This window comes from Erinaceus europaeus, chromosome 22 (assembly GCF_950295315.1).
Source record: "Erinaceus europaeus chromosome 22, mEriEur2.1, whole genome shotgun sequence".
In the NCBI taxonomy this organism is placed as follows: domain Eukaryota; kingdom Metazoa; phylum Chordata; class Mammalia; order Eulipotyphla; family Erinaceidae; genus Erinaceus; species Erinaceus europaeus.
Window position 1 is genome coordinate 4,790,422 of NC_080183.1, and position 14,795 is coordinate 4,805,216.

The window sequence follows — 14,795 nt, forward strand, 5'->3', positions numbered from 1 at the left end:
CCATGATGTCTGCAGCTGCCTGTTGTTTTCCATTTGCGTATCTTCGGGAGTGAAGTGTGTGTCACATGTTCTGCCGGCACTGCATGGAACCCGCTGTTTTTTCCTCCATTATTTTCAAACTGGAGACCCCTCTCCCATCCATAAGATATTTGTGTTGTTACTGGTGTTTCCTCTTGGTGCCGGGGCTCTAGCTTCATGCATGACTGCGCTGCTGAGCCAGCTCCCTCACCTAATTTCTTACATAATTTTTATATTTATATTTATATATTTTTATATATTTTATAAATATATAAAATATTATAAATATAATATAAAATATTATATATAACATACTATAAATATAAAATATATAAAATATGAATATATTTTATATTTTTATATAAATATAAAATTTTTTATATTTATTTACTTACTCCCTTTTTGTTGCCCTTGTTTTATTGTTGTAGCTATTATTATTGTTGTTATTGATGCTGTCGTTGTTGGATAGGACAGAGAGAAATGGAGAGAGGAGGGGAAGACAGAGAGGGGGAGAGAAAGACAGACACCTGCAGACCTGCTTCACCGCCTGTGAAGCGACTCCCCTGCAGGTGGGGGCTCAAACCGGGATCCTTACCCCGGTCCTTGTGCTTTGTGCCACCTGTGCTTAACTCATTGCACTACCGCCCGACTCCCTCTGGCCTGATTTTTTTAAAAGGTTCCTTTACTGGCTAACATGAGAGAGACTCAGAGCATTATTCTGGCACATGCAATGCTGGGGATCGAACTTGAACTTCATGCTTGAGAATGCGAGAATGCAATTATTTATCTACTGTGTCGCCTTTTTCTTTTTCTTTTTTTTTTTTTTTTTTTTTTTTGGCAGATAGAGACTGAGGCAGAGAAGCAGAGAGAGGGGGAAAGAAGTCATGGCACTGAATCTTTGTTCAATGCAGTGAGGGCCTGGCAGGCCCCAACATGGGTCATATACAGGGTAAAGCAGAGCCCTACCCCATATGCACTGACCTTTTAAAGGATTTTGCTTTTGTTTAATTTTTTTAAAAGATTTTATTTATTTGTTCATGAGAAAGATAGCAGAGAGAGAGATCCAGATACACTCTGGTGCATGTGCTGCCAGGAATTGAACTCAGGACCTCATGCTTGAGAGGCCAGTGCTTTATCCACTGTGCCACCTCCTGGACTATTTGTTTAGCTTTTTAAAAGATTATTTTATTTATTGGATAGAGACAGAGAAATTGAGAGGAAGGGGGAGGAGACAAGGAAAGAGGAAGAGAGAGATAGATACCTGCAACACTGTTCACCACTTGTGAAGCTTTCTCCCTGCAAGTGGGGACCAGGGGCTTGAACCCGGTGAGCACTGTAGTGTGTACACTTAACCAGGTGTGCCACCACCCAGCCCCCTCAGATATTCTGATTTGTCCATCCATAGATCTTTGCTTATATGTGATAATTACGGATCGCAGTGCTCAATATGTGTGAAAGAATGTAGGGTACCTAGTTCAATCCCCAGCAGCACATGTACCAGAGTGATGTTTGGTTCTCTCTCTCTCTCCTCCTATCTTTCTCAATAAATAATAAAAAAAAAAAAGAACGTAAGGTCCAGTCAGATGTGTGTCAGCCCTACATTTCTGTCATTCAGGTTATAGATGTGGCTGTGTCTGTGGGAAATGCTTGACACTTGTTGAATATATTTACTGCTTCCTGTCTCACGTCACACTGTCACCACTAGTCTAGAGAATGAGCCTTTCTTGTTCTTCTTGCCTTTTTTTTTCCCCAGGTGAACTTTAGAATCATTTTGTTAAGTATTCAGAAAAGGAAGGCAACCCATATGGATTTTTAAAAAATATTTATTTATTCCCTTTTGTTGCCCTTGTTGTTTTATTGTTGTAGTTATTCTTGTTGTTGTTATTGATGTCATCGTTGTTGGATAGGACAGAGAGAAATGGAGAGAGGAGGGGAAGACAGGGGGGTGAGAGAAAGACAGACACCTGCAGACCTGCTTCACCACCTGTGAAGTGACTCCCCTACAGGTGGGGAGCCGGGGCCTTGAACGGGGATCCTTGCGCCCGTTCCCCATATGGATTTTGGCTAGCATTGGCTTAGAGCTGTACATCACCTGGGAGAACGGGCCTCTGCATATGGTTAGTATTCATGTATCTGGTGCCGCAGTTAACACCCTGGGCCAGGAAAACAGCTGCCATGGACGACGTGTTGCTTTGCCTTGCACTCAACCTAGGTTTGAGCCTGGCCCCCACCACACTGAGGAAAGCTTTGGTGCTGTGGTTTCTCCCTCCCCCCACCACCACTTGTCTACAACAGCCCAGAGCGGTGAAGCACCAGAGATGACCCAAAAAAGAAACAAAAGACATCACTCCTTGTTTTTATTGATTCAAGTATTACAATTCTTTCTTCCTGTTACCTAATTGTTGGTGATCTTTCAATGTTGTCCAGGATGGTTTCCAGTTTAAAGAACTGCTTTCTGTGCCTAAGGCTTCTGATGAGTATGGAGAGAAATCACTCACAAGCTGAGATCCTTTGATCTGAGATCATTAGGAAAAATACATCAGGAAATGCCTTTGCCGCTGCTTTGACTTGTTGCCCGTGAATTTTACAGAGAGAGTGTAGGGGATCACTCCCCTTCACTCCTGCATATTCCATGTCAGGGTGGACACAGTGCACCCCGCCCAGTCTCCTGTTGAACACTTAGCTGAGGGTAGTCTCTCCTTAGAGAGCACAGACCTGCAGTCAGCATATGCTTCAAGACCCCCATGCCAAGCCCCCCGCGCACCCAGTGCTGATGGCACCTGTGTGTGAATCCACCCGCATCCCTCTCTGCAGAGAGCTGCCGTCCTGAGCCCAGAGAACCCGAAGCCAGAGCCTCAACCCAGAGCACTTGCTCTTGGTGTTAAACCATCTGCTGTAGAAAGGGGCTGGGTGGAGCTCGGTTTGCTTTTCCTGTTTTGCCTTTTTAATGTTACTTGTTTCATCTGAGAGAGAGGCCAGAGAAGGAGAGGAGGGGAAGACAGAGAGGGGGAGAGCAAGATAGACACAAGTGGTGAAGCAGGTCTGCAGGTGTCTTATCTTTCTCTCCCCCCTCTCTGTCTTCCCCTCCTCTCTCGGTTTCTGTCTGTCCTATCCAACAGTGACGACATCAACAATAATAAAAACAAGGGCAACAAAAAGTAAATAAAAAATAAAAATAAAACTACATTCCTGCTAATGAAAGGGCATTTAAAAAGCAGCCCTGAAGGATTGTGGCAATTGATTCGTTGACTTGCACATGGTATACAAGCGTTTATTAGCCTTGTGAGTGATGTTAGGGACCAGAGGACTTTTGTGTTCTTAAACTTTACGAAGAGGAGACATTGATTTGGACAAACTGACATAGGCACACGAAGGAATGCTTGGTTCTGCCTGGCAGGTGTGTCTTACACGTGCTTTTTGTTTGAAGCTAGTCATGACTTTCCTTGTGTCAGGGAATCATCTCTCCAACCCACTCCCTTCACCCCACCCCAAGACACTCCAGTTCCAGAAGTGATGTTTTCTCTCTGCGACAGCTTTTGACATGAACTTCTTTTTAAGTTAAAAATTAAGATCTGAGCAACAGCTTTGAATACTAATCCATAGAAAGAAATACCTTTTGCAATTTTTTAATTCTAATTTGGAACTAGGGAAGCCAACCTGTGTGCCTGAGGCTTAGCCCCGAGCCCTGCGTGTGCTGGAATGATATTCTTTGGTTTTTCTTTTTGACAAGCTCTACATCATAGGACAATTTTTTAAAAATTTAAGCAAAATACCTGAAACTGAAATAAAAGTAAGATTTGGGCATCTGTAAGATGAATACTGTGCTTGGTCTCATGACTTAGAACAGCTTCCACAGCCAGGGAATACGCGTCCCTTCCATTAGTGACCCCTTCTAAAAGTTGACCAGAAGAGCTCTCCCCTTTCCTGCCATTTTCTGAACTAATTTTTGCAAGAGAAAAATCGACTTGGGCGGGGGGAGGTGGGAGGCGGGCGGAGGAGCCCGACCTGCTTAGGGGCCTTGCGCCTGGATGCGGGCGCTGGTGTGGTCACCCAGGTGACCGCCGCGGGGCGGGCCGGGGGGCGGGGGCGTGGCCTGGGCGCGGGCTCTCGCGGCTGACAGCGGGGCGGGGCGGGGCCTCCAGGAGCCCTGGCCCCGCCCCCGGCACAGGCCCCGCCCCCCGTGCTGACAGCGCCGCGGGCTTCGCGTCGTTTCCAAGGGCGGCCGCGGGCCAATGGGCGCGCGCGGGGCCGCTGACGTCACGGCGCCGTCGGCCGCCGCAGAGCGCCGGGTCGCCGTCTTAAAGTAAAATGGAGGCCGGGCCCTGGCCGTGAGCGGGGCGCCGCGCCGGAGCCTCCATGTTGACATGCACTAAGGCGGGCGGCAGGATGGTGGTGGACGCGGCCAGCTCCAACGGGCCCTTCCAGCCCGTGGCCCTGCTGCACATCCGAGGTGGGCGCGGGCGCGGGGGGCGGCGGGGCCATTGTGCGCCGGGAGCAGGAAGTCCCCGCGGGCCGGGCCGGCCGCCGCGGCGCTCAGCACACCGGGTCCCGGCCGCGCCAGGGCCGAGGGCCGAGGGCCGGGCTCGCCCTCCGCCACCTGCTCGGGGCGCGCCGGGGCCGAGGCTGTGAAGTCGCCCGCCCGGCCGGCCGCTCCGGGGCCCGGGGACGGGGTGCGGCGGCCGGGGCCTTCCTGCGCGCGGGGACGCGGGACGCGGGACGCGGGCTGCGCCTCGGCGGGTCGGCGCGGCCGTCTGGCTCGAACCCCGGAGCCGGCACCAAGTTTGCAGCGGTGTGGGCACCGCTCCCCGTCGGCGGGGCTCGGAATGCAGCGGCATTGGTGCGCCCAGTCCCGGGTGTGGGTGCCCGGGCGGCCCGGGGCGGCCCGAGTTTATTTAGTTGCTGTGTGCAGCGGTGCGCGAGCCGGCTTTCTGTCTGCGGTCGAAAAGTTCGGGACTGAAGTGAATGTTCGGCTCCGTCCGGTCGCTTTCAAGTGTGTGACAGCCGGCCGGGCTGTCCCCGGAGCCGGCGAGAGGCGAGACCCGCAGGTGACTAGCCGCCCGCCCGCCCCACGTCCCAGCGTGGACCCGGGGAGCGCTCGCAGGACCCGGGCCGGCGGGACAGGCGGCTGTCGCTGCTTCTGTCCATTGTCCGCCAGCGAACCTGGCGAGATGAACGTCCACGAGGACCGACTCACAGGTTGGGCCAGGAATTCGTTCTCTCGCAGCGCGCCCAGGGGAGAAAATGTGGGCCAGAGAGAGAGCAGAGGTGTGAACTGCAGGCACCATGCGGGCAAGAGCTCTTGGAATGGTATTTAGATTGATGGCAGTCAGCTAATTTTACTCCATACACAGGATAGATTTTTAAATTAAAAAAAAAAAAAATCCTTAAAAATGTTTCCCCGTCCCGCCCGCCCCCTTAATTTTGCTTGCTTTCTTTTTTTTTTAAAAAAAATATTTATTTTATTTATTCCCTTTTGTTGCCCTTGTGGTTTTATTGTCGTAGTTATTATTATTGTCGTAGTTGTTGGATAGGACAGAGAGAAATGGAGAGAGGTGGGGAAGACAGAGGGGGAGAGAAAGACAGACACCCGCAGACCTGCTTCACCGCCTGGGAAGCGACTCCCCTGCAGGTGGGGAGCCGGGGGCTCGAACCGGGATCTTCACGCCGGTCCCTGTGCTTTGCGCCACCTGCGCTCAACCCGCTGCGCCACCGCCCGCCTCCCTTTTGCTTGCTTGCTTTCTTCACTTCTTTCTTTCTTTTTTTTAATACCAGACCGCTGCTCAGCTGTGGCTTATGGCAGTGCAGGGACCTCTGTTGCTTCAGGATGCAAAGTCCATTCTCTACAGCTGGTGCCACCTCCTAGCCCCGTTTTTTATACATTTAAAGTCTTTTCTCACAAATATTGTTTTGGTTAGTGAGTTTTCTGATTCCATTAGATACTTGTGTACTACTTCTTTTGATCTGTGAGTTTATTTAGATGTGCAGTTGTTTGATCTTATAACTTACACAAAACTGATTTTTTTTTTATTTTTATTCCAGGATCTTGTGACCAGTTTAGTTTTTTTCCCCTGTTGGTTGAGTGGTTGATTGTTCCTTTCTAGTTGTGGAGGGGGAAAGTAGTAGTGAAGTATTAACCTGAAAAAGACAGGAGGATTGTTTTGTTTTGTTTTTGTTTTAAGGGAAAATAATCAATTTTTGGCTCAGATATTGGGAATGATATCTAACAGAGCACTTGCAGAATTCTTGGTTTGCCCATATAAACTTTTCTAAGCAAGCACATTAACATGAGGTATAGCAAAATCAACTTATTGATCCCGGCTTTTAGATTAACCATCAGTTTGTGATTCAGTTAGGAGCTTTCCTTTATGCTCAGAACTGACGGTCATCAAACATAATTGGGACCAAGCCCCCGCCAGAGGAGCTTCTGTTGAGTGGAGGGAGCCACCCGGCCAGGGAGCTGGGAGCTGGGAGGCACAGGGTGATGATGTGCCTGGAGGGGAAAGGAGCCTGTGGTGGCCTTCTCTCTCTGGCTGACTTGGAGGTCTTTGCAGGGAAGGAGCAGTGACCTGCCCTCGGTGCTGGGCCAGAGTCCAAGCCAGGCAGGTGATTTGTTTTGTTTGAACTCTTTTTTTTGCCTCCAGGGTTATTGCTAGGGCTGGGTGCCTGCACTACAAATCCACTGTCCTGGGAGGGCCTTTTGTTTTGTTGTTTATTTATTTTCCCCTTTTGTTGTTGTTATTAATGTCGTTAGGACAGAGAGAAATGGAGAGAGGAGGGGGAGAGAAAGACAGACACCTGCAGACCTGCTTCACCGCCTGTGAGGTGACTCCCCTGCAGGTGGGGAGCCGGGTTCGAACCGGGATCCTTACGCCGGTCTTTCTGCTTTGCGCCACCTGCGCTTAACCCACTGCGCTACCACCCGACTCCCTTGTTTTGTTTTTTAATAGAATAGGACAGAGAGAAAGAGAGAGGGAATGATAAAGACACTTGCAGACCTGCTTCACTGCCTGTGAAGCAACCTCCCTGCAGGTGGAGAGCCGGGACTCAAACCAAGATCCCTCCGCAAGGTCGTTGCACTTCATACTAGGTGCGCTTAACCTGGTGCACTACTGCCCGGCCGGCCCCTTGGACTCTTTTTCTTCAAAGGCACGTTTACAAATAAAAATTGTGATTGTTCACCGAACCTTTTGACGACCTGTTTATAGTGTTTTCCCCCAATGCTCTGTTCATACCCGTGTTTTATTGGCTTTTCGTGCAATGGTTTCATGCCTTGTGTTTATTTATTTCTTCATTTATGGCCAGTGCCTAGCCCCATGTGCCAAGCAGAGCCTTAGCTCAGCTGGCATAGGAAGCAATGTTCTGGCCCAGGGTTTGCAGTAAACAGTATCTTCTCTGGGCTCATTGATGAGCAGTAACCCAATTGGCTTAATCACGTTAAACATTTTAAATAGTGCAAGGGTTGAGATGAACATAGTGGAACAGCACACTCTAACAAGTTCAAGTCTGAAAGGGGTACACTGAAATCGAAAGTGGACTTTTCTGTCTGTGGAAAGTAAGAATGTCACCCGGGACTTGATGGCTGTAAATTCAGCCCCATGACTTGGTCCTACCCCCCCCCCCAGCGCTGTCCAGGAAACAGCCTGCCAGGCGGGAATGTCCTGTGCCGGCCACCGTGGGGCCCTGCCACCCAGCTGATGGGTTCATGTCATGGAGAAACTGACTTGCATTTCACTTGAGTTTTGAATAGACCCAGCTCCCGGACAGCGCCATCCTAGTCTGGGACTGACACACTTTCTTAGGAACTTTCTGGGTGCTGGAGATTCTGTGCTGTGAGGGCAGCCGCGAGCCGAGAGTAAGGGCGCATCTGGTGCTTTAGTCATGAGCAGGTGCAGGCCCGCCCTCCGCTAAGACTCGGAATCGCCTGTTAAGAACAGGACAGTACGCTCGCTGGAAGCTCCCCTCTGCCCCCCGGTGTGGACTCAGCAGCCCCCGGGGCTCTCCTTCCCAAGGGGGGGTGGGGAGGGTACCTACTGTGGCCGCTGGATGGAGGGCAGGGAGGGCCAGGCCCAGAGAGAAGTGGTCTGTTTCTGCCTGAATCTTGTTTTTGCCCTTAGCTGAACTCTTTGTTTCTAATTCACAAGAATTATCTTCTATTTAAGAATTACATTTAAGGGTGAATGAAGTAGCTCACTTTGTTAGTGCACTGCTTTGCCATGTGTGTGACCCCAGTGAGGCCTGACCCCACTGCATTGAAGAGCGCTCTGATCTCTCTCTCTCTCTCTCCCTCTCTCTCTCTCTCAGTGCTTCTCTGTCTCTGTCGAAATAAGTGAATACATGAATAAATGTCTAAAAATCACATTTTAAAGGGTTTTTTAATACTGCTTTTTTATTCTGTTCTATCAGACAGAAATTGAGAGGAAGATGAGACAGGGAGGGAGGAAGATGCCTGCTTCACCACTTGTGAAACTGCCTCCTCCTCCTGCACGTGGGGACCAGGGCGCTGGAACCTAGGTCCTTGTGCATGGTGATATATGAGCTGACCTAGGTGTGCCCCTGCCCAGCCCCTAGCTTTTTTATTCTCATGAGAGAGAGAGAGAGAGAGAGAGAGAGAGAGAGAGAGATGGACACCAGCTAGAATACCCCTCTGGCATTGTAGAGTGCTAAGGATTGATCCTGGGCTCTCGGCCTCAGGCACACAAGTCCTGTGCTCTCAACACTCTGCCTCCCTAACCCTTGAGTCTGCCTTTGAGGGGTTGGGAGTGGCCCTGGCGGGGGGGGGGGGGGGGGTGTGTGTGTCTGTAGCACAGCACAAACCGCTTTCTCTGTGATGCCCATTTCCTGGGGGCAGAGTCTGCCACCCCCACAAGTGTTCACACTGGGCTCAGCACGGCTGCAGGAGGTGAAGACAGAGTACACGAGGGACCACAGGCACCTAGGACTGTGCTCACCCCTCACACCAAAGAGGAGCGTTCTGTCTGTGAAGCCCGAAATAGAAGGCCCTTCAGAAGATCAAGCCAGTGATTCACGAGCTGAACGGCACCCCGGCTCACTGCACAGCTCCACACACATCTGGATGTCATGCAGACAGCAAGCACGGTGAGGCCTTTTAAGCAACGCTCAGCTCGGGCTTGGGGTGGTGGTGCTGGGGCTTGAACCTGGTAGCTCGGAGCCATAGGCATGAAATCACTTGCATAACCGTCGTGCTGGCTCCCCAGCCCTGGAAACCCACCTCTTCCCTGCGGCGCTCCTGTGCGACAGGTCTCTTCTTTCATGGTCTCCGTGCTGCAGCGTGTAACCAGTTAACAGGTAGTGGGGGGGTGCCAGTAAAGTCTGCATGCCCTTGAACTTGAACTTTGTGTAATGTCTTTCCAGAGATTTCTGATTATAACTCCTAGTATTTGTCACTGAAGTATGTTAATTATGAAGAACAGTGCAAGAAAATAGTGCTAGTCAGGAAAGGGGTGTGTGTTTAAACCTGGGGACAGGACAGACAGAAACTCAAGAGCAAGTGGGTTTGGGTCCATCTGACTTCTGCAGGTGGTTCAGTCTTCACACACAGTGCCCTGCCCACCTGTCACCGGTATGACACAGGCTGCCTCCTCCCTGCTGTCCTGCCTGGGGGTGAGCGGCTCACGCCCTGGGCTTTCTCCTCCCCAAGGTCCCCAACCTGCAGGCCAGTTCAGGGCCCCAGCCCCCGGCCAGCTCCATGTTCCCCAAGCTGCTGTGGTGGGCGGTACAGACAGAGAGGAAGCGTGTGCAGGTGCTTCTGTGTCCTGCCTGAATCCACTCAGCCCACTGAGGCATCGTTACCCCCACTGTGTTCTAGAATCGGAAGCCCCGGCGCTCATCCCTCGCACACAAACACGCCCCAGTGTGGCCTCCTGCTGATGCCTGCCGTGTGCTGCATCCCGACTGCTTGTGGGTTCAGAGAGGGTGTGCTCTGCCGGGCTGTCTCCCTCCTGCTGGCCCTCTCTGCGCCTGCCGCGGCTCTCGTGGACTTCCTTTAGTCCCTCCCTCATGAGACTCCACTCTAAGGGCAGGTCTGCGTTGTGGGCCTGGAGTCTGAGCACTCAGTACTGACAAGCGGGAACAGGAAGTGGCTTCTCTAACGGACCCCAGCAGGGTGACTTGGTGTGTCTGCTAGTTACTAGGTGGTGGGGCCGGCCTTAGCCAGGCATCGAGCAGGGTGACTTGGTGTGTCTGCTAGTGACTAGGTGGTGGGGCCGGCCTTAGCCGGGCAGCGAGCAGGGTGACTTGGTGTGTCTGCTAGTTACTAGGTGATGGGGCCGGCCTTAGCCGGGCAGCGAGCAGGGTGACTTGATGTGTCTGCTAGTGACTAGGTGGTGGGGCCGGCCTTAGCCGGGCAGCGAGCAGGGTGACTTGGTATGTCTGCTAGTTACTAGGTGGTGGGGCCGGCCTTAGCCAGGCATCGAGCAGGGTGACTTGGTGTGTCTGCTAGTGACTAGGTGGTGGGGCCGGCCTTAGCCGGGCAGCGAGCAGGGTGACTTGATGTGTCTGCTAGTTACTAGGTGGTGGGGCCGGCCTTAGCCGGGCAGCGAGCAGGGTGACTTGGTATGTCTGCTAGTTACTAGGTGGTGGGGCCGGCCTTAGCCAGGCGGTGAGCAGCTGTGTAGGGCAGTGGTTGAGAAGGCAAATTCCAGGAACCACTTTGCTGGTCTCTCCCTGCCAGGTGGGGAGCCACCTCCATGGTGTGGGGGCTGGGGACTCCACCAGACGGTCCCAGGGTGCATGCTTTGCCTGCGTGAGGCTGAACTCTGTCTCTGGCACCAGAAAACAACTGATGAAAGCTATGCACCATTTTCCCAGGACAGCTGGAGAAAGCTGGGCAGAGTAACATGGGCGTGTGCAGTCGTGCCCTTCCTCTCGTGCGGGCCGGGCCTGTGGTGTAGCAGGCAGGCTTGCTCTCGGGACGCAGACCAGAATCTCAGAACAAAGATCAGGATTTCCGAAGCTGACTTCAAATACAGCAGATTCGAAACCCAGCGGTTGCTGGTCTAGGGGAGTGACTGTGTAGACTTCATGATGACAGTTGAGAGAAGCATTTTCCGGGCTCTGCTTTGGGAAGAAGTGTGTGGTGGTCTGGCGCCTCCGTACAGCTCGCTCCTCAGCCATGAGCAGTGGGCTCTCCCCCAGTGTTGGCAGGCAAGTTAGATAACCAGGCGGGGTGAGACCCCGGCGGGCCACTGTCCTGCTGGCAGCCCCGCCACTGGGGTGCCCCACCAGCTTATAGTGTGCCTGCACCGTCTTGCTGAATGGTACTTGTTGACTGTCGGTTTTTACTGATCTCTTAAGTTGTACCACCCTTTAAACTGCACCAAAGATAGAAGCTGAGGCTGCCTCTGAGCTGGAGAGGGATGCTCAGTTAGTGTGGGGACCGGAAGCCGCGGGCCATTTCCGTCCCTGCCCCCACCCCAGCCTCCACCAGCTCGCCTGGCCTATGGAACAGGGCCCTCTCGGTGCCGGGAGCCGGAGGGACAGGGACTAGACGGTCTGTCTCTGGGTTTTGAGTCAGATGAGTGACTCCGCCTAAAGTGCTTAAAGTGGCGGCTGTGGTGCTGGCGGTGTGTGGTTCTCCCCTTCTGTCGGTCAGATGCGTCCTAACGGCACGTCTCAGCTGTGCACGGCTGTGCTGCCTCCGCTCGTCGGGAGGCTCGTGGTCTGTCTCTCGTGCCCACGTACAAGCCTTTCCCCTCCCACAGACTCCTGTCCCTTCCCCTTGCAAGAAGCGAGTGTCAGGGATCCTGGAGTGTGTACTAGCCCTGCTGTGAGCGCAGAGCTGCCCGGCACCCTCCCATCTCACCCCTGCCGTAGAACAAGAATCAGCACCTGATACCACCCTCCACCCTCCCCTGGCTGAACCTTGAGAGAGGGAGAGGGGAAGAGAGGCCAGAGCACCACTCTGACGCACACAGTGCTGAGGATCCACCTCAGAGCCTCATGCTTGCAGACCCTCCCTGGTTCCACCACCGCCACCTGGGCCACTTTAGCTGAACTCCAGAGACAGCGAGGAAGAGTGTGGAAGAGACCACGGCGCCGAAGCTTCCTGCAGTGTGTGAGGACCGGCTCTCTCGGGCAGCACACTATCCAGACGAGCGATTTCATCTCCCCTAGCTTGGTTTTGTTTTTTCCAGAGCACTGCTCAGCTCTAGCGTATGGTGATGCAGGGGACTGAACCTGGGACTTTGGACCCTCAGGCATGGGAATCTCTTGGCATAGCCATTATGCTCTCTGTGCCCACCCTTCTTTTTTAAAAAAAATATATCCATTCATTTGTTGATAGAGACAGAGATAAACTGAGGTGGAAGGGGGAGAGAGAGAAAGGCACTTGGACCTCTGCTTCAGCACTCTTGGAGCTTCTCCCCTGGCCATGTGGGGACTGGCGGCTTGAACCCGGGTCCTTGCACATGGTAACTTGGGAGTTCAACAGTGCCCGGCTCCCTCCGTAGCTAACATAGACATCAGATTCATAAGGAACTCTATTTGTGATTAGTCCAGGTAAGATAATGTCCATGTCTTTCTTTTAATTATTTTTACCCCCTTCCTTTTTCTTTTTAAGCTTTTTGGTTTGCTTGCTTTTATATATACTTTGGTTTTGTCTATTTTTAATTTTTTTTAATATTTATTTATTTTTCCTTTTGTTGCCCTTGTTCTTTATTGTCGTTGTAGTTATTGTTGTTATTGATGGCGTCGTTGTTGGGTAGGACAGAGAGAAATGGAGAGAGGAGGGGATGACGGGACTCCCCTGCAGGTGGGGAGCCAGGGGCTCGAACCCGGGATCCAGTCCTTGTGCTTTGCGCCACGTGCGCCGCACCCGCCACGCTACCGCCCAACCCCCATGTCACCCTTCGAATTCTAACCCGCCCGGTAGTCGGGCCTGCAAGCTGGCGGGGCCACTTCTTTTTCTGGAAGCACGGCCCTGAGACGTGAACTCAGCTTGGTGCAGAAGTGAGGCCTCGGGAAGCTTGTGCCTGCGGCCCAGTCTGAGGCCCCCCTGTGAAGCCACAAACTGGGCGTCCTGGTGCCGACGTGGAGGGCCGACCCCGCTCCCATGCTGAGAGCAGTGGGCGCTGAGCAGGGATGCCGCCGGCTGCCCGTGTGCCAGAGCCGTCCGTCCCTCAGGCTCCACACCCTGGCTGGTTTCTGTGGAGCTGCAAGTGGCAGATAGTCGCGCCTTCCTCCCCTTTGCTGCTGGCCCTGTCTGTGGGGCTCTCAGGGTGTTTCCCGAGGTAGTGCAGTGGAGAGCGCTGGGCTCCCAGGCTCGTCCTGGCGTTGCGTGCGGTAAAATACAGTGAAATACGGTTCCTGAAGAAAAATCTATATGTGGAAACAGCCACTTTAACTTTTTTTTTAAGGAAAAAGTATCCCCCAAATCAGTCTCCTACCTCCCCCTGCAGCTCAAAACGAGTGTGGGGGAGCTTGCTGTATGTTGTTCCAGACACGATGTGCGTAAATCTCAAACATCGGTGTGTGTTCAGGCCTCCCTCGTCTCTCATAAAACAAGTCTTTTTTTAATAATAAACATGTGTTTCTTTTCATTTTAATAAGAGAAAGATAGAGGAAGAGTGAAGCAGGGGGGCTGACACACCAGAACCCTGCTCAGCTCTGGCTGATGGTGGTGCTGGGAATTGAACCTGAGACCTCAGGGCCTCAGACATGAAAGGCTTTTGTAGAACCACTGTGCTGTCTACCCAGCCGACAAAAATAAAGCTTTAAAAGAATAAAAGCGGGCAGCTAGGTTATGGCACTCCTGGTTGAGCACAGGACCCGGGTTCAAGTCCCCAGCCCCCACCCGCAGGGAGAAAGCTTCACAAGTGGTAAAGCAGTGCTGCAGGTGTCTCTCTGTCTCTCTCCTTGTCCCCCTCCTTGCTCAATTTCTCTGTCTTTATCCAAAATAAGAATAAAGCCGGAAGGTCATGTTATTTAAAGACAGAGACAAGGAAGTCCCAACGATGTTGTTTCTTCATCTTTCAGATAAGCATTTGGCAGGAGGACATTGTAGGAACTTGGGCTCCTCCCGTCGCGGTGCACGCCGCCCCGTGTCCCCTCACTGCCTGCTCTCGGGTGGCGCCTGCGCCGCCCCTCCTCCCGCTCGCTTGCTTCAATCTGGGAGAAGGCGGCTTGTGGAGCGTCTGCCGGCTGCCTCGACCGTCCCCGGGACTGTCACACACACTCCTCCCGGAACCTGGCCAGATAGGAATCACCAGTGCAGGCGGGTGCCTGAAGGCAGGGCCCAGCCACCGTGGGCAGGACACCGGCACCGTCCCTCCAGGGCCTGGTCTGCCGGGCTGGCTCCCGTGGGCCTCGCACACATTCTGCTTGGGAGCGCGGCCCTGGCCCTCTGTGCCTGCACTCAGTGTGTTTTACTGGATGCCGAAGGCCTTGTTTTGTGGGTTTCCGGAGTACAGACGCTCTGACCCAGACCTTCTAGGGCTCTGGGCTGTACCTTCCGGAACCTGCGTGTGCCTTGTTCCTAATGCATCTGGTTAAATTACCCATTTTCAAAGAATTGGTAGAAGTTTTAAATTTACATCCCAGCTTTCATCCCTGAGAACAAAAATGCACAGAGCAACAGGAGAGAGGAGAGTTCTTTTGTTTTAAGTCTAGTTAAGAAAACTGCTCAGAGAGTGAGCAGCTTGAGTCCTGTCCTGTAAGTCGGCTTTATTATTTTTTTAGAAGAGATTCTTTTTATTTATTTCCCCTTTTGTTGCCCTTATTGTTTTTTTAATTTTTATTTACTCCATTTTGTTGCCGTTGTT

The 14,795-nt window shown here is 52.4% G+C and overlaps 1 protein-coding gene across 10 annotated transcripts in view; it reads left to right on the forward strand.

Moving 5' to 3' along the window:
• Window positions 1–14,795, forward strand: part of PPP2R5C (protein phosphatase 2 regulatory subunit B'gamma) — a 146,040-nt gene that overhangs the window by 74,915 nt on the left and 56,330 nt on the right. Inside the window, exon 2 of one of the 10 annotated variants that reach the window (XM_060181045.1) lies at window positions 4,356–4,468. The exons of 6 other annotated variants lie outside the window; for them this stretch is intronic. In XM_060181045.1, the coding sequence (XP_060037028.1) occupies window positions 4,375–4,468 (94 nt within the window). In that variant the 5' untranslated portion in view covers window positions 4,356–4,374. Of the gene's footprint in view, window positions 1–4,289; window positions 4,469–14,795 lie in introns of those variants that run through there. 3 more of the 10 variants (XM_060181044.1, XM_060181046.1, XM_060181047.1) reach the window with 3 other exon arrangements.